We start from the raw sequence: 20,433 nt of genomic DNA, 5'->3' as shown, positions 1-20,433 counted from the left end.
AAAACAGATAAGAAGTGTGTTTGTGTATGAGAGTGTAGTTAAAGCCTACTGTTACAATGGATCACATTTTCAAATGCAGGCTATCCTACAATGTCCTCAATTACAGACAATAAAAGTGTAGGCATATGGGCGGTATGGAAAATAATACTAGATATTTGGCTGTTTGCATTTGGAACATTCTATAGGCTAGTTTATGATTCATCAGGAGGTGCTCACTAACCCATCTTCTATTTACAGTGTGGATTCCCGTGAGTTGCGCTTCTCGCGCGCCATGGTCTTCGCTGTTGAGGAGATTAACAACAGTTCATAACTGCTACCGGGTGTCACGCTTGGTTATCAATTGTACGACTCCTGCTCCTTGGTCCCTATGGCCGTGAAAGTGGCCTTCCAGCTGGCTAACGGCCTGGACCCCATGTTTGATACCGGAGAACAGTGCTCTGGTTCGGCTACAGTGACAGCTATTGTTGGCGAGTCTGCCTCGACGCCTACCATCAGCATGTTGCGCATCATAGGCCAATTCGGCATTCCTCAGGTAAACTCATATGGAAAGAAATCATTCAGCTTCTTTTAATTTAGTGTATTCCTAGTGTATATTCTCCTCTCTTTCAGGAATGAGTTCAACTTTTAATTCCCTGTATTCCAACTGTATTCTCCTCTATTTCAGGAATATACATTTCTGTTTGAAATTATCTGTAGAAAGGTATTTGAACATAGACTGAGGAATATGAGTCTGGAGAACGTCTGGAGGCATTAAAACATGATCTGAGGACTATCTTTCATAGGCTAGGTTGTTATGGAGACCAGGGATTGGTGTCACACTTTTGTGTATCCTTTTCAACCTGGCCTAATGAAAAACAATGAATTGGCTTATTATTATTAATGTCTCTCTAACATCAAACTACATAGCTAAATTTAAAAAATCAGGAAGTAGCCAATACATTAGAGTTGTTAGGCCGACATGATGTTCTTTTTAATGTTTTCGACTGTCTGTTTTTACCCAGGTGAGCCACTATGCCAGCTGTGCTTGTCTGAGTGATAAGAAACAGTATCCAACCTTCTTCAGAACCATCCCCAGTGATAAGTTCCAGGCCGCCGCACTGGCCCACCTCATCAGGCACTTCGGCTGGACCTGGATTGGGGCGGTCCGTTCCGACTCTGACTACGGTAATAACGGGATGGCGGCTTTCCTACAGGCAGCACAAGAGGAAGGCATCTGTGTGGAATATTCTGAAGCCTTCTCCCGTACCAACCCACTCAGCAGAGTGCAACGGGTGGCCGATGTGATCCGCAGGTGATCCATGATTACTTGTGAACTTTTCATTCATACAAATTCAAGACTATATTTATAAAAAATACTACTTTTATTAATTTCTCTCTTTTCCCAAAGCTGATCTGTGAGACCAACATGATTTGCATAGCTTAAACTTGTCAAAAGTGTTGATTAATACTAATGTTCATGTTCACTTCACTGAGACATTCCAATGAATGACAAACATGACCAGCATATTAACCATGATATAATCATGTTCCCCAGCTCCACAGCCCAGGTGGTGGTTGCATTCGTAGCCTCTGGGGACATGAGAATCCTGCTGGAGGAGATGGACCGCCTGCCCTCTCCGCCCCGCCAGTGGATCGGGAGCGAGACCTGGGTCACTAACCCAGATATGCTGCGCTTCGGCCTGTGTGCCGGGGCCATCGGATTTGGCATCCAACGCTCTGTCATCCCCGGCCTCAGGGACTTCCTCCTGGACCTCTCCCCACAGAAGGTGTCCAACTCTCCCATGTTCACTGAGTTCTGGGAGGGAGCCTTTGGCTGTAGACTGGGATAGGTATCTATCTATCCATCCATCCATTCATTCATCCATCCATCCATCCATCCATTAATCTGTCTGTTTTTCTATATATCTTTTTACATGTCTGTCTGTCTGTCTGTCTGTCTGTCTGTCTGTCTGTCTGTCTGTCTGTCTGTCTGTCTGTCTGTCTGTCTGTCTGTCTGTCTGTCTGTCTGTCTGTCTGTCTGTCTGTCTGTCTGTCTGTCTGTCTGTCTGTCTGTCTGTCTGTCTGTCTGTCTGTCTGTAGGGACCTCTACAGGTGTTGGTGTTGAGGAGAAGGTGTGTGATGGCAGTGAGGATATACAGCAGCTACAGACCCCCTACACAGATACATCTCAGCTACGTATCACTCACATGGTGTATAAAGCTGTTTACGCCATAGCACACGCCATCCACAGCATTGTTTGCGAAGAGAGAGAAAACTCCACTGTGAACTGTGTCATAAACCTTCATGTGAAGCCAACACAGGTGAATGACAAGACGATTGTATGTCCTGATTGATATGTTTATTTAGACTACATGTATGAAGAACTAGGAGTTCTCATTATACATTATAAATTCTTCTGAAGTAACACGTGTGATAAATATGAGTTGAATTAATGTTCTGTTTCTCTCTCCATCTCTCTTCCATTCTTTCCATCTCTCTTCCCCTTTCTCCTTCTCTCTCGTCCCCTCTCTCTCTCCCTTCCCTTCCAACTCCCAGGTCCTGGAGAGATTGAGGAGGGTGAACTTCTCTCGTAATGGGTACCAGGTGTCTTTCGATGCCAACGGGGACCCAGTGGCCACCTATGAGCTGGTCAACTGGCAGAGACGGGAGAGTGGGAAGATGGAGTTTGTGACAGTGGGGCGCTATGATGCGTCCCTGCCTCCTGACCAGAGGTTTGACATGGAGAGGGAAATCACCTGGGTAAAGAACAGTACACAAGTACCTCTGTCAGTGTGCAGTGAGAGCTGTCCCCGAGGCACTCGTAAGGCTGTACAGAAGGGAAAGCCTGTATGCTGTTATGACTGTATCCAATGTGCAGAGGGAGAGATCAGTAATAAAACAGGTAGGACAATAGGAATCGTTGGCTTAAAACGTGTAGTAATTTCTATCACGGTTTACTAAATAGTGGTTTATTCATATTACCAGCACTACAAAGGTAGTGTCTGTCAATCACGATCCTTTTCTTATTATCTCATGTAAGCTGCACATTAATTGAACATTCTTTATTGTAAACTGACAAAGGAGATAAAGGAGAGTCTTGTTTTTAAAATGGTGTAAAATAGTCATATGTTTGAAAAATTGAAGTTTTTGTATTTTTGAGGAATTTGTAATTCGCGCCACGCCTATCATTGGATATTGGAGCAGGTGTTCCGCTAGCGGAACGTCTAGATGTAAGAGGTTAATGGAGGAGTGGCGGAGTGAGTTTTGGGCCATCTCTGCCCAAGGGATGAACACCGCCCACTCCCCCGGCCGGTCCTGGCAATATGACCGCAGAAACCTACCCACATCCTGGTTTACTCTCTCCACCTGCCCGTTACTCTCGGGGTGAAAACCTGAGGTGAGGCTGACCGAGACCCCAGACGTTCCATGAACGCCCTCCATATCCTGGACGTGACCTGGGGACCCCGATCAGAGAATTTGTTCTCAGGCACCCCGTAGTGTAGGAAGACATGAGTGAACAGGGCCTCCTAAGTCTGTAGGGCCGTAGGGAGACCGGGCACGTCCTTGGCCAAGGTGGACCACAAGTACTTCCCACTAAGACAGCGTACCGTCCGACCGATGCCAGGATGACCAGAGGAGGGTGACGTATGGGCCCAATAGATCAACCGGTCGCAGACAGCAGATGGAACGTACAGACGCCCAGCTGGACACTAGAGAGGAGTGGGCTCTGTACGTAATGCCCGCTCGATGTCGGTGTCCAGCTCCCACACTACCGGTGCCACTAGGCAAGAGGTCGGGAGTATGGGAGTGTGATCCATTGACCACTCCTCTGTGTCATACATCGGGGGCAGTGCTTCTGCCTTAGCGTTCTGGGAACCTGGTCGGTAGGACAGGGTGAACACAAAATGAGTAAAAAACATGGCCCACCTTGCCTGGCGAGGGTTCAGTCTCCTCGCCACCAGGATGTACTCCATATTGCGGTGGTCAGTCCAGATGAGAAAAGGGTGTCTCGCCCCCTCAAGCCAATGTCTCCATGCCTTCAGAGCCTTGACGACAGCCAAAGCTCCCGGTCCCCCACATCATAGTTTCGCTCGCCGGGCTGAACTTCTTCGAAAAGAAGGCACAGGGGCGGAGCGTCGGTGTGAGAGCTTCGGTGAGAGAGCACGGCTCCTATCCCAGCCTCGGACGTATCCACCTCCACTATAAACGCCAAAGAGGGATCTGGATGAGCCAGCACGGGAGCCGAGGTAAACAGAGCCCTCAGGTGACCAAAAGCCCTTACCGCCACAGCCGACCACTGCAATCGCACAGGTCCACCTACTTCACAGGTCCGCTCTACTTCCTTTACCGTGGTGGGAGTCGGCCAATTACGCACGGCTGAAATGCGGTCACTCTCCATCTCCACCCCTGAAGTGGAAATGCGGTACCCTATGAAGGAGACGGACTGTTGGAAGAACAGACATTTCTCAGCCTTCACGTACAGGTCATGCTTCAACAGTCGACCAAGCACCCTGCGCACCAGGGACACATGCTCGGCGCGTGTAGCGGAGTTTATCAGAATGTCGTCGATATACACCACTACACCCTGCCCGTGCAGGTCCCGGAAATTCTCGTCAAAAAAAAACCTGGATGACTGATGGAGCATTCATCAACTCGTACGGCATGACAAGGTCCTCATAGTGCCCTGAGGTGGTACTAAATGCCGTCTTGCACTCGTCCCCCTCCCAGATACGCAGCAGGTTGTATGCACTCCTGAGATCCAATTTTGTGAGGAAGCGCGCCCCGTGCATTGACTCGATCGCACTGGCGATGAGAGGAGCAGGTAGCTGTACCTCACCGTGATCGGATTGATACCCCGATAGTCAATACACGGGTGCAGACCTCCATCCTTCTTCTTCACAAAACATAAACTTGAGGAGGCAGGTGAAGTGGAGGGCTGAATGTATCCCTGCCACAGGGATTCGGAGACATATGTTTCCATAGCCACCGTCACCTCCTGTGACAGAGGATACACATGACTCCTGGGAAGTGCTGCGTCTACGAGGAGATTTATCGCACAATCCCCCCGTCGACGGGGTGGTAATTGAGTCGCCTTCGAGAGCCAAATCGGCATATTCTGAGGGGATGCGCAAGGTGGAGACCTGGTCTGGACTTTCCACCGTAGTCGCACCGATGGAAACCCCTACACACCACCCTGAGCACTTTCGTGACCACCCCTTGATAGTCTTCTGTTGCCACGAAGTAGTGGGGTCATGACAGGCCAACAAGGGTAGGCCCAGCACCACAGGAAATGCAGGAGAATCAATAAGGAAGAGACTGATTCTCTCCTTGTGACCCTCCTGCGTAACCATGTCCAGTGGAGCGGTGGCCTCCCTAATCAGCCCTGACCCTAATGGTCGACTATCTAGGGCGTGCACAGGGAAGGGCATAACCACAGGAACAAGGGGGATCCCTAAACTATGGGCAAATGAAGGGTCAATAAAATTCCCAGATGCGCCTGAATCTACGAGCGCCTTATGCTGGGAATGCAGGGAAAACTCAGGAAATGTAATAAACACATACATGTGAGCAACAGGGGGCTCTGGGTGAGCGTGGTTCCATCTCACCTGGGGTGACACGATAGTGCCCTGCCTGCTTCCTCGACTCTCTGAGAAACCCCCCCCCCCCAGCACCGACCAGCAGTGTGCCCTCTGCGGCCACAGATGGTGCAGGGAATGGCCCCTCCTCCGGTCGCCCTAAGCGCAGCATCTCCCAGCTCCATGGGCATCGGAGCGGAGCTGCTTGGGGATGGAACTGACAGGCCCCAATCCGGACGTCCGCGGGTAGCAAGGTTGTCCAGCCGGATGGACAGGTCCACCAGCTGGTCCAACGTGAGGGTGGTGTCTAGGCAGGCCAGATCCCGACGGGCGTCCTCGCTCAGACTGCACCGGTAGTGATCAATCAGGGCCCTGTCGTTCCATCCCGCGCTGGCGGCCAGGGTCCGGAAGTCCAAAGTGAAATCCTGTGCACTCCTCGTCCCCTGCCTCAGGTGGAACAAACGTTCACCTGCCGCTCGACCCTCAGGCGAGTGCATGAAAACTGCCCGAAAGCGGTGGGTGAACTCTGCGTAATGGTCCAATGGCGCCACATCTCCTTCCCTCCATACGGCGTTGGCCCACTCCAGGGCTTTGCCTAAGAGGTAGGAGCCGAGGGTGGACACACTCTCACGTCCCGAAGGAGCCGGGTGGACGGTCGCCAGGTAGTGTTCCAGCTGGAGTAGGAACCCCTGGCATCCGGCAGCCGTCCCATCATACTCCCTCTGGAGTGCGAGCCAAATCCCACTGGGACCGGGTGAAGGAGGGGGGTCTGCTGTAGTGGGGCTGGTGGGGGCGCTTGAAGACCTCCTCCTCTCTCCTAACGATCTATCGTCTGCAACACTCGATCCATGGTGGTGCCCAGACGTTGCAAAAGGGTCGAGTGCTGCTGGACGCACTCCTCTACTGCCACAGTGAGGGTGTCTGCTCCTGCTGACTCCATTCAAGGAGATTGATTCTGTAATGAGCCTGTGTGTAGCTGGTGTAGAGGAGTCAGGCGCAGGACAGCAGATATAAGTAATAAATGTAATTTAATCAAAGAATCAATAATACAATGCAATAATCTAGGGCACAATAACGGACCGTATTAAATGCAAACAATCACTCACAAACAAACATGGGGGAACAGAGGGTTAAATATTGGACAAGTAAATGGGGGAATGAAACCAGGTGTGTAAGACAAGGACAAAACAAATGGAAAATAAAAAGTGGATCGGCGATGGCTAGAAGGCTGGTGACGTTGACCACCGAATGCCGCCCGAACAAGGAGAGGGACCGACTTCAGAAGTAGTAGTGACAGGGAGCAATTTCCAAACGCCTGAAGCAACCACGTTCATCTGTACAAACAATAAAACGCAAGTAAAAACACCATGGGACCACGCAGGCGTCGTACAGCTCAGGAAGAAGACGCGTTCTGTCTCCTTGAGATTAACGTACTTTGGTGTGAAAAGTGCAAATCAATCCCAGAACAACAGCAAAGGACCTTGTGAAGATGCTGGAGGAAACAGGTACGAAAGTATCTTTTTCCACAGTAAAACGAGTCCTATATCGACATAACCTGAAAGGCCGCTCAGCAAGGAAGAAGCCACTGCTCCAAAACCACCATAGAAATGCCAGACTACGGTTTGCAACTGCACATGGGGACAAAGATCGTGACCATCGTTATGTTTGGAGGAAAAAGGAGGAGGCTTGCAAATCGAAGAAGACCATCCCAACCGTGAAGCATGGGGGTGGCAGAATCATGTTGTTGGGTTGCTTTGCTGCAAGAGGGACTGGTGCACTTCAAAAAATAGATGGCATCATGAAGATGGAAAATTATGTGGATATATTGAAGCAACATCTCAAGACATCAGTCAGGAAGTTAAAGCTTGGTTGCAAATGGGTATTCCAAATGGACAGTGACTTCAAGCATACTTCCAAAGTTGTGGCAAAATGGCCTAAGGACAACAAAGTCAAGGTATTGGAGTGGTCATCACAAAGCCCTGACCTCAATGCAATAGAACATTTGTGGGAAGAACTGAAAAAGCGTGTGCGAGCTAGGAGGCCGACAAACCTGACTCAGTTACACCAGCTCTGTGAGGAGGAATGGGCCAAAATTCACCCAACTTATTGTGGGAAGCTTGTGGAAGGCTACCCAAAACGTTCGACCCAAGTTAAACAATTTGAAGGTAATGCTACCAAATACTAATTGAGTGCATGTAAACTTCTGACCCACTGGGAATGTAATGAAAGAAATGAAAGCTGAAATTAGTCATTTTCTCTAGAATATTCTGACTTTTCACATTCTTAAAATAAAGTGGTGATCCTCAGTGACCAAAGACAGGGAATCTTTATTTGGATTAACACCTGTTGAGGACAGACGTTCCGCTAGCGGAACCCCCTAGCCAACATCCAATGGAACAGCACGGCGCGAAAAACAAATCTCAAAAATCAAAAAATTTCAATTTCTCAAACATACGACTATTTTACACCATTTTAAAGATACACATTTCCTTAATCCAACCACATTGTCCGATTTCAAAAAGGCTTTACAGCGAAAGCAAAACATTAGATTGTGTTAACTTACATCTAGACGTTCCGCTAGCGGAACACCTGCTCCAATATCGAATGATGGGCGTGGCGCGAAATACAAACTCCTCGAAAAATCCGAAAACTTCAATTTTTCAAACATATGACTATTTTACAGCATTTTAAAGACAAGACTCTCCTTTATCTAACCACACTGTCTGATTTCAAAAAGGCTTTACAACGAAAGCAAAACATTAGATTATGTCAGCAGAGTACCCAGCCAGAAATAATCAGACACCCATTTTTCAAGCTAGCATATAATGTCACAAAAACCAAAACCACAGCTAAATGCAGCACTAACCTTTGATGATCTTCATCAGATGACACTCCTAGGACATTATGTTATACAATACATGCATGTTTTGTTCAATCAAGTACATATTTATATCAAAAAACAGCTTTTTACATTAGCATGTGACGTTCAGAACTAGCATTCACACCGAACACTTCCGGTGAATTTACTAAATTACTCATGATAAACGTTCACAAAAAACATAACAATTATTTTAAGAATTATAGATACAGAACTCCTTTATGCAATCGCGTTGTCCGATTTTAAAATAGCTTTTCGGTGAAAGCACATTTTGCAATATTCTGAGTAGATAGCTCGCCATCACGGGCTAGCTATTTTGACACCCACCAAGTTTGGTACTCACCAAACTCAGATTTACTATAAGAAAAATTTGATTACCTTTGCTGTTCTTCGTCAGAATGCACTCCCAGGACTTCTACTTCAACAACAAATGTTGGTTTGGTTCCAAATAATCCATAGTTATATCCAAATAGCGGCGTTTTGTTTGTGCGTTCAAGACTCTATCCGAAGGGTAACGAAGGGTGACGCACGGACGCGTATCGTGACAAAAAAAATTCAAAATATTCCATTACCGTACTTCGAAGCATGTCAAACGCTGTTTAAAATCAATTTTTATGCGATTTTTCTCATAAAATAGCGATAAAATTCCGACAGGGAGTCGTTGTTTTCGTTCAAAGACTGATAATCTAAAATGGACTCTTCACTTGCATGTGCACACCCGTCTCATTGTTCTCAGATCGACCACTTACCAAATGCGATACTGTTTTTCAGCCATGGGCTGCAAAGTCATCATTCAACGTTCTGGCGCCTTCTGAGAGCCTATGGGAGCCTTAGAAAATGTCACGTTACAGCAGAGATCCTTTGTTTTGGATAGAGATGACAAAGAAGGCCAAGAAATGGTCAGACAGGGTTCTTCCTGTACAGAATCTTCTCAGGTTTTGGCCTGCCATTTGAGTTCTGTTATACTCACAGACACCATTCAAACAGTTTTAGAAACTTTGGAGTGTTTTCTATCCAAAGCTACTCATTATATGCATATTCTAGTTTCTGGGCAGGAGTAATAACCAGATTAAATCGGGTACGTTTTTTATCCGGCCGTGAAAATACTGCCCCCTATCCATAACAAGTTAAGAGAATACATAGACAAAAATAACAACACAGCCATTTTCCAAGCAAGGATATATGTCACAAAAACCCAAAACACAGCTAAATGAAGCACTAACCTTTGATGATCTTCATCAGATGACACTCCTAGGACATCATGTTACACAATACATGTATGTTTTGTTTGATAAAGTTCATATTTATATCCAAAAACAGCATTTTACATTGGCACATGATGTTCAGAAAATGTATTCCCACCATAAACTTCTGGTGAATTTACAAAAATACTCATCATAAACGTTGACAAAATATAACAATTATTTTAAGAATTATAGATACAGTACTCCTTTATGCAACCGCTGTGTCAGATTTTAAAATATCTTTATGGAGAAAGCACATTTTTTCAATATTCTGAGTACATAGCTCGCCATCACAGCAAGCTATACAGACACCCGCCAAGTTCGGTGTCACCTAAACTCAGAATTAATATTATAAATATTCTCTTACCTTTGCTGATCTTCGTCAGAATGCACTCCCAGGACTGCTACTTCCACAAGAAATGTTGTTTTTGTTTGAAATAATCCATATTTATGTTCAAATACCTCTGTTTTGTTCGTGCGTACAGAGCACTATCCAAAGGCATAACACGCGAGTGCAGTACCAGAGACGAAAAGTCAAAATGTTCCATTACGTTCTTAGAAGCATGTCAAATGCTGTTTAAAGTAATCCTTCTAACCCCCCCTTAAAAGATTTAGATGCACTATGGTAAAGTGGTTGTTCCACTGGATATTATAAGGTGAATGCACCAATTTGTAAGTCGCTCTGGATAAGAGCGTCTGCTAAATGACTTAAATGTAAATGTAAATGTTAAAATCAATCTTTATGGTATTTTTTACGTAAAAATGCGCTAATATTCCAACTCGGACAATAGCATATTAATTCAAGAAGAAAAAGAAGGAACAGCACGATCGTGGGATTGCGCATATCCAATCCCTTTGTCCCCCGATATCGTTCAGACAGGCCACTTCCTGCTTGAAATCTTCTCAGGTTTTGGCCTGCCATATGAGTTCTGTTATACTCACAGACACCATTCAAACAGTTTTAGAAACCTTAGGGTGTTTTATATCCAAAGCCAATAATTATATGCATATTCTAGTTACTGGGCAGGAGTAGTAACCAGATTATATCGGGTACGTTTTTTATCCAGCCGTGTCAATACTGCCCCCTAGCCCTAACAGGTTAAATGTCAGGAATTTTGAAAAACTGAGTTTAAATGTATTTGGCTAAGGTGAATGTAAACTTCATACTTCACCTGTAAGTGAGGCAACGTGCCCAGAGGACTATACTGTAGGGTAAATATAAGAGAGGAAGCGTACCAAGAGGACTAGACTTTAGAATAAATTCTGTGTATTGCCAGCATGCCAAGAGGACTAGACTGTTGGGGAAATACTGAATAGAGCCAGCTTGCAAAGAGGACTAGATTGTAGGTTAAATATAATTTTGGCAACATGCCAAATGGACTAGACTGTCGCAGAATTACTGTGAAGAGACAGCGTGCCTGGAGGACGAGACTATAGAGGAAATATAAGTGAGGCAAAGTGCCAAATGAACTAGACAGTGGGTTAAATACTGTGCAGAGCCAGCGTGCCAAGAGGCCTAGACTGTTGGGTAAATACTGTGTAGAGCCAGCGTACCAAGAGGACTAGACTGTAGAGGAAATATAAGTGAGGCAAAGTGCCAAATGAACTAGACAGTGGGGTAAATACTGTCAGAGCCAGCGTGCCAAGAGGACTAGACAGTAAGGGAAATATTAGAGAGGCTCATGGTTATTGTGTGTCTAATGTATGTTTATGTCTATCTAAACCATTACAGTCAACGTAGTTCTGATTCTGGTGCATAAACTCTCTATAGCTGAAAGAAGAAGGACCTGACTGGGTGAGCAGAGCAGCCTCTAACCCCTCCCTTCCTGGCATGGCCATACCCACAGTGTGGCCCCCAGAGGAATCCCCACAGAGGTACGGTGGGTATTTAACCAAGAGTAGAGAGGTAACCTGACCTATGTGGGTCTGTCTGGCGCTGTGCTACCCCATACCTTCCACACATCAGGGGAATGAGGCTCTCTCTGGCTCCTGCTCTGGATCCAAGTCTGGCTGGTTGTCTGGTTCTACTACATCTAGCTGTGATGGCTGGTGGGCTCGCCTTGCTCACATCTGCCTCTACCTCTACATCTGCCTCTGGGCTGGAGTCTGTCAGATGCAGGCTCCAAGAAACCCCTCGTCCTCCGGCGTTCTCCCAGGACGGGGACTTTGTCATCGGGGGTGTTTTCTCCATCCATTACTACATGCACACTGTGGATCACAGCTACACCAGCATGCCTGAGCCCCTGCAGTGCACAGGGAGGTCAGTGAGCGCAAGAGGGATCAGGGGACAGGACTGTGGCTGTGTGGGTAGACAGATAAATTGTGTTTTAAAGAAAGAGAAACAATGTGTTTAAAGACCGATAAACAGTGTTTTTAAAGACAGAGACAGTGTGTTAAAAGAAAGATAAACAATGTGTTTAAAGAAGATAATCAGTGTTTTAAAGACAGATAAACAGTGTTATAAAGACAGGTAAACAATGTTTTAAAGACAGATAAAAAGTGTGTTTAAAGACAGATTAACAGTGTGTTTAAAGACATAAAAAGTGTGTTTGTGTCTGAGATAATAGGGAAAGACTACTCTTACAAAGGATCACATTTTCAACTGCAGGCTATCCTACAATGTCCTCAATTACAGACAACAAAAGTGTAGGCATATAGACGGTGTGGAAAATAATACTAGATATTAGGCTGTTTGCCATGGTAACATTCTATAAGCTAGTTTATGATTCGTCAGGAGGTGCTCACTAACCCATCTTCTATTTACAGTATGGATTCCCGTCAGTTGCGTTTCTCGCGCGCCATGATCTTCGCAGTTGAGGAGATAAACAACAGTTCATACCTGCTACCGGGTGTCACACTTGGTTATCAAGTGCACGACTCCTGCAACTCGGTCCCTATGGCCGTGAAAGTGGCCTTCCAGCTGGCTAATGGCCTGGACCCCATGTTTGATACCGGAGAACAGTGCTCGGGGTCGGCTACAGTGACAGCTATCATTGGCGAGTCTGCCTCCACGCCTACCATCAGCATGTTGCGCATCATCGGCCCTTTAGGCATTCCTCAGGTAAACTCCCGTGGAAAGAAATCATTCAGCTTCTTTTAATTCCCTGTATTCCAATTGTATTCTCCTCTCTTTCAGGAATGTACATTTCTGTGTGAAATTATGTGTAGAAAGGTATTTGAACATAGACTGAGGAATATGAGTCTGGAGAACGTCTGGAGGCATTAAAACATGATCTGAGGACTATCTTTCATAGGCTAGGTTGTTATGGGAGACCAGAGATTGGTGTCACACTTTTGTGTATCCTATTCATTCTGGCCTAATGAAAAACAATGAATTGGCTTATTATTATTAATGTCTCCCTAACATCAAACTACATAGATAAATAAAAAAAGCAGGAAGCAGGCCGACATTATGTTCTTTCTCATGTTTTCGACTGTCTGTTTTTATCTAGGTGAGTCACTCTTCCACCTGTGCTTGTCTGAGTGATAAGAAACAGTATCCAACCTTCTTCAGAACCATCCCCAGTGACCAGTTCCAGGCTGCCGCTCTGGCCCACCTCATCAGGCACTTCGGCTGGACCTGGATTGGGGCGGTCCGTTCCGACTCTGACTACGGTAATAACGGGATGGCGGCTTTCCTACAGGCAGCACAAGAGGAAGGCATCTGTGTGGAGTATTCTGAAGCCTTCTACCGTACCAACCCACTCAGCAGAGTGCAACGGGTGGCCGACGTGATCCGCAGGTGATCCATGATTACTTGTGAACTTTTCATTCACACAAATGCAAGACTATATTAAAACAACACTATTATTGTTAATTTATCTCTTTTCCCAAAGATGATCTGTGAGACCAACATGATATGCATATCTTAACCTCTCTAGGGTAGGTGGCACCAAATCGTCCCACCTACGTAACAGCCAGTGTAATCCCGTGGCGCGATATTCAAAAACCTCAAAAATGCAAAAACTTCAATTTTTCAAACATATGACTATTTTACACCATTTTAAAGACAAGACTCTCGTTAATCTAACCACACTGTCCGATTTCAAAAAGGCTTTACAACGAAAGCAAAACATTAGATTATGTCAGCAGAGTACCCAGCCAGAAATAATCAGACACCCATTTTTCAAGCTAGCATATAATGTCACATAAACCCAAACCACAGCTAAATGCAGCACTAACCTTTGGTGATCTTCATCAGATGACACTCCTAGGACATTATGTTATACAATATATGCATGTTTTGTTCAATCAAGTTCATATTTATATCAAAAACCAGCTTTTTACATTAGCATGTGACTAGCATGTGACTAGCATTCCCACCGAACACTGCCGGTGAATTTACTAAATTACTCACGATAAACGTTCACAAAAAGCATAACAATTATTTTAAGAATTATAGATACAGAACTCCTCTATGCACTCGATATGTCCGATTTTAAAATAGCTTTTCGGTGAAAGCACATTTTGCAATATTCTCAGTAGATAGCCCGGCATCACAGGGCTAGCTATTTTGACACCCAGCAAGTTTAGCACTCACCAAAGTCAGCTTTACTATAAGAAAAATGTTATTACCTTTGCTGTCTTCGTCAGAATGCACTCCCAGGACTTCTACTTCAATAACAAATGTTGGTTTGGTTCCAAATAATCCATAGTTATATCCAAACAGCGGCGTTTTGTTCGTGCGTTCAAGACACTATCCAAAAGGGTAAATAAGGGTGACGAACATGGTGCAATTCGTGACAAAAAAAATCTAAATATTCCATTACCGTACTTCGAAGCATGTCAACCGCTAAAAAAGCGAAAATATTCCGACCGGGAATCTGCGTTTAGGTAAACAGACGAAAGAAAATAAAGCATTCGGTCGACTCGGGCATGCGCCTAAGCCCATAGTACTCTGATCGGCCACTTGCCAAAAGCAATAATGTGTTTCAGCCAGAGGCTGCCTCGATATCGTTCAGGTTTTTCCCGGGCTCTGAGAGCCTATGGGAGCCGTAGGAAGTGTCACGTTAGAGCAAAGATCCTCAGTTTTCAATAAAAAGAGCCAAGATGAAACACAACTTGTCAGACAGGCCACTTCCTGCATGGAATCTTCTCAGGTTTTGGCCAGCCATTTGAGTTATGTTATACTCACAGACACCATTCAAACAGTTTTAGGGTGTTTTCTATCCAAAGCGAATAATTATATGCATATTCTAGTTACTGGGCAGGAGTAGTAACCAGATTAAATCGGGTACGTTTTTTATCCGGCCGTTTCAATACTGCCCACTAGCCCTAACAGGTTAAGCTTGTCAAAGTGTTGATTAATACTAATGTTCATGTTCACTTCACTGAGACATTCCATTGAATGACAACCATGACCGGCATATTAAGCATGTGATATAATCATGTTCCCCAGCTCCACAGCCCGGGTGGTGGTTGCATTCGTATCCTCTTGGGACATGCGAACCCTGCTGGAGGAGATGGACCGCCTGCCCTCTCCCCCCCGCCAGTGGATCGGGAGTGAGTCCTGGGTCACTAACCCAGATATGCTGCGCTTCGGCCTGTGTGCCGGGGCCATCGGATTTGGCATCCAACGCTCTGTCATCCCCGGCCTCAGGGACTTCCTCCTGGACCTCTCCCCACAGAAGGTGTCCAACTCTCCCCTGCTCACAGAGTTCTGGGAGGGAGCCTTTGGCTGTAGGCTGGGGAAAGGTATCTATCTATCTATCTATCTATCTATCTATCTATCTATCTATCTATCTATCTATCTATCTATCTATCTATCTATCTATCTATCTATCTATCTATCTATCCATTCATCATCCGTCTGTCTGTCTGTCTGTCTGTCTGTCTGTCTGTCTGTCTGTCTGTCTGTCTGTCTGTCTGTCTGTCTGTCTGTCTGTCTGTCTGTCTGTCTGTCTGTCTGTCTGTCTGTCTGTCTGTCTGTCTGTCTGTCTGTCTGTCTGTCTGTCTGTCTGTCTGTCTGTCTGTCTGTTGCTCTCTCTCTCTGTCTGTCTGTATGGACCTCTACAGGTGTTGGGGTTGAGGAGAAGGTGTGTGATGGCAGTGAGGATATACAGCAGCTACAGGTCCCCTACACAGATACATCTCAGCTGCGTGTCACTAACATGGTGTATAAAGCTGTTTATGCCATAGCACACGCCATCCACAGCATTGTTTGTGAAGAGAGAGGAAACTCCACTGTGAACTGTGACAAAAACCTTAATGTGAAGCAAACACAGGTGAATGACAAGTCTATACTATAATTTCCTGATAAATATGTTTATTTAGACTACAAGTATGAAGGCCAAGGAGTTCTCATTATACTTTAAAACTTCTTCTAAAGTAACACATCTGATAAATATGAGTTGAATTAATGTTCTGTTTCTCTCTCTGCCTCTCTCCATCTCTCTTCCCTTCTCTCCATTTCTCTCTTTCCATCTTTCTTCCCTCTCTCCATCTCTCATCTCTCTCTTCCCCTCTCTGCATTAATCTCTCCATCTCTCATCTACTCACCTCTCTCTCTCCATCTCTCATCCCTTCACTCATCTCTCTTCCCTTATCTCCACCTTTCTTCAACTCTCTCCTTCTCTCTCGTCCCCGTTCTCTTTCTCTCTCTCTTGCTCTTCCAACCCCCAGGTCCTGGAGAGATTGAGGAGGGTGAACTTCTCTCGTAATGGGTACCAGGTGTCTTTCGATGCCAACGGGGACCCAGTGGCCACCTATGAGCTGGTCAACTGGCAGAGACGGGAGAGTGGGAAGATGAAGTTTGTGACAGTGGGGCGCTATGATGCGTCCCTGGCTCCTGACCAGAGGCTTGACATCGAGAAGGAAATCACCTGGGTAAAGAACAGTACACAAGTACCTGTGTCAGTTTGCAGTGAGAGCTGTCCCCCAGGCACTCGTAAGGCTATACAGAAAGGAAAGCCTGTATGCTGTTATGACTGTATCCAATGTGGAGAGGGAGAGATCAGTAATAACACAGGTAGGACAATAGGAATAGTTGGCATAAAATGTGTAGTAATTTCTATCACGGTTAACTAAGTAGTGGTTTATTCATATTACCAGCACTACAAAGGTAGTGTCTTTCAATCATGTTCCTGTTCTTATTATCTCATGTAAGCTGCACATTAATTCAACATTCTTTATAGTAAACTGACAAAGTGCAGCATTGTGGGACATGTATTTGTAAATAAATAAAACCTGAATCTATTATTATTAACATTTGATGTCTGTTATTTTGTCCTGGTCAGATTCTTCAGACTGTCTGATCTGTCCCGAGGAGTACTGGCCCAACGCTGAGAGAGACCGCTGTATCCTTAAGCCTGTGGAGTTCCTGTCCTTCCACGAGGTCCTCGGAATCATCCTGACCGCCTGCTCTGTGGGCGGGGCTTGTCTGGCCATTGCTACGGCAACCATCTTCTACCGCCACCGGACTTCAGCCATCGTCAGGGCCAACAACTCTGAGCTGAGCTTCCTGCTTCTCTTCTCCTTGACTCTGTGTTTTCTGTGTTCTCTTACCTTCATTGGCCGGCCCTCTGAATTGTCCTGTATGCTGCGTCACACAGTGTTTGGGATCACCTTCGTACTCTGCATCTCTTGTGTTCTGGGGAAAACAATAGTGGTGTTGATGGCCTTCAGGGCTACGCTTCCAGCCAGTAATGTCATGAAATGGTTTGGTCCTCCACAGCAGAGATTGACTGTAGTGTCCTTCACATTTGTCCAGGCTTTGATATGCACTCTGTGGTTGGTCCTGTCCCCTCCCTTCCCCATTAAAAACCTCACTACCTACAAGGAAAAGATCATTCTTGAGTGTGATGTGGGTTCAGCTATTGGTTTCTGGGCTGTGTTGAGCTATATTGGTCTCCTGGCTCTCTTGTGCTTTGTGCTGGCTTTTCTGGCTCGGAAGCTGCCTGATAACTTCAATGAGGCCAAATTCATCACCTTCAGCATGCTCATATTCTGTGCAGTCTGGATCACCTTTATCCCAGCTTATGTCAGCTCTCCTGGGAAGTTCACAGTAGCTGTGGAGATCTTTGCCATCATCACCTCTAGCTTTGGGTTGTTCTTTCTATTATTTGTTCCTAAATGCTTTATTATTCTGTTCAGGCCGGAGAAGAACACCAAGAAACACCTTATGGAGAAGACATCCAATGATATACGTTATTAAGAAATGATTGAGGGGAAAATACATTGTAGCGTTCAGTTATATGGTGAATTATATAGTTAGGTAGGACTACTCTGAAAGAGATGACCAACAATTTAGCATCTAATCATTGGTAACATTGTAATGAGTAACTTGACACAGGTTCACTTTAGATATTCCAATGTTATGAGAGATTGTTCAAATCTAGAGTATTTAAATCTAATTTGACCTGCTAAATGATGTGATTAGCAGTAGCCTACAGAGTGGAACCACTTCCATGTTGTTTGGAGAAAAGCTTTATTCCTATATGAATTGATATAACATTGAAGTGCATGTGTTCAGTTGATATTGTAATTCATCATATTATGTATTATAATAACATAATAAACATTTTCATACACAGTTGAAGTCGGAAGTTTACATACAATTAGGTTGGAGTGATTAATTAAGTTTCACATTGGAATAAATTCGTGGAACTCAATATCCACTGCACCTTGGTCCCGTTCTTAATACAACCCTGACAAGTACGCAAGTATAAACACCATGGGACCACGCAGGCATCATACCGCTCAGGAAGAAGATGCGTTCTGTCTCCTAGAGATTAACGTACTTTGGTGCGAAAAGTGCAAATCAATCCCAGAACAACAGCAAAGGACCTTGTGAAGATGCTGGAGGAAACAGGTACGAAAGTATCTGTATCCACAGTAAAACGAGTACTATATCGACATAACCTGAAAGGCCGCTCAGTAAGGAAGATGCCACTGCTCCAAAACCACCATAAAAATGCTAGACTACGGTTTGCAACTGCACATGTGGACAAAGATAGTGACATTCGTTATGTTTGGAGGAAAAAGTGGGAGGCTTGCAAGCCGAAGAACATCATCCCGATCGTGAAGCACGGGGGTGGCAGCATCATGTTGTGGGGTTGCTTTGCTGCAGGAAGGACTGGTGCACTTCACAAAATAGATGGCATCATGAGGATTGAAAATTATGTGGATATGATGAAACAACATCTCAAGACATCAGTCAGGAAGTTAAAACTTCGTTCCAAATGAACAGTGACCCCAAACATACTTCCAAAGTTGTAACAAAAATGGCCTAAGGACAACAAAGTCAAGGTATTGGAGTGGTCATCACAAAGCCCTGACCTCAATGCAATAGAACATTTGTGGGAAGAACTGAAAAAGCGTGTGCGAGCTAGGAGGCCGACAAACCTGACTCAGTTACACCAGCTCTGTGAGGAGGAATGGGCCAAAATTCACCCAACTTATTGTGGGAAGCTTGTGGAAGGCTACCCAAAACGTTTGACCCAAGTTAAACAATTTAAAGGCAATGCTTCCAAATACTAATTGAGTGTATGTAAACATCTGACCCACTGGGAATGTGATGAAAGAAATAAAAGCCAAAATAAATCATTTTATCTGCTATTATTCTGACTTTTCACATTCTTAAAATAAAGTGGTGATCCTAACTGACCTAAGGCAGGGAATTTTTACTTGGATTTAATGTCAGGAATTTTGAAAAACTGAGTTTAAATGTATTTGGCAATGTTGAATGTAAACTTCTGACTTCAACTGTAAGTGAGGCAAAGTGCCAAGAGGACTAGACTGTGGGGGAAATATATGAGAGGAAGCGTACCATGAGGACTAGACTTAAGAATAAATACTGTGTACTACCAGCGTGCCAAGAGTAATAGATTGTAGGGGAAATACTGAGTCGAGCCATCTTGCAAAGAGGACTAGATTTTAGGGGAAATATAATTGAGGCAAAGTGCCAAATGGACTAGACTGTAACAAAAATACTGTGAAGAGCAAAAGTGCCTAGAGGACTAGACTGTTGGGTAAATACTGAGTAGTGCCAGCATACCAAGAGGACTAGACTGTAGAGGAAATATAAGTGAGGCAAAGTGACAAATGGACTACACAGTAGGGGAAATACTGTGTAGAGCCAACTTGCCAAGAGGACTAGACTGTAGAGGAATAACTGTATAGAGCCAGCATACCAAGAAGACAAGACAGTTGAGGAAATACTGTGCAGAGCCAGCGTGCCAAGAGGACTAGACTGTAGAGGAAATATAAGTGAGGCAAAGTGCCAAGTGGACTAGACGATAGGGGAAATACTGTGCAGAGCCAGTGTGCCAAGAGGACTAGAAAGTAAGGGAAATGGTTATTGTATGTCTAATGTATGTTTATGTCTAAATAAACCATTACAGTCAACGTAGTTCTGATGCTGGTGCATACACTGTCTATAGCTGAAAGAAGCAGGACCTGACTGGGTGAGCAGAGCAGCCTCTAGCCCCTCCCTCCTTGGCATGGCCATACCCACAGTGTGGCCCCCAGAGGAATCCCCACAGAGGTACGGTGGGTATTTAACCCAGAGTAGAGAGGTAACCTGACCTATGTGGGTCTGTGTGGCGCTGTATTACGCCATACCTTCCACACATCAGGGGAATGAGGCTCTCTCCGGCTTCTGCTCTGGATCCAAGTCTGGCTGGTAGTCTGGTTCTACTACATCTAGCTGTGGTGGCTGGTGGGCTCGCCTTGCTCTCGTCTGCCTCTGTCTCTGCCTCTGGGCTGGAGTCTGTCAGATGCAGGCTCCAAGGCACCCCTCTTCCTCCGGCGTTCTCCC

The 20,433-nt window shown here is 45.2% G+C and overlaps 1 protein-coding gene across 1 annotated transcript; it reads left to right on the top strand.

Moving 5' to 3' along the window:
- The first annotated feature begins 256 nt into the window (after nucleotides 1-256).
- LOC106596946 (vomeronasal type-2 receptor 1) lies at nucleotides 257-18,095 on the top strand. Its single transcript, XM_082955549.1, is given in 15 exon segments — nucleotides 257-532; nucleotides 1,002-1,291; nucleotides 1,535-1,829; nucleotides 2,106-2,300; nucleotides 2,536-2,881; nucleotides 4,065-4,132; nucleotides 11,834-11,937; nucleotides 12,444-12,738; nucleotides 13,130-13,419; nucleotides 15,076-15,371; nucleotides 15,693-15,835; nucleotides 16,299-16,563; nucleotides 16,913-17,323; nucleotides 17,326-17,380; nucleotides 17,382-18,095. Coding segments are annotated over 15 exon segments (3,762 nt in total). The 5' UTR covers nucleotides 257-271; the 3' UTR covers nucleotides 17,830-18,095.
- The last annotated feature ends 2,338 nt before the right edge of the window (nucleotides 18,096-20,433 follow it).

The sequence above is a fragment of the Salmo salar genome, chromosome 09, assembly GCF_965601325.2.
Source record: "Salmo salar chromosome 09, fSalSal1, whole genome shotgun sequence".
NCBI lineage: Eukaryota > Metazoa > Chordata > Actinopteri > Salmoniformes > Salmonidae > Salmo > Salmo salar.
Note: the sequence above shows the minus strand (reverse complement) of the source record. Positions and strands in the feature narration are given on the sequence as shown.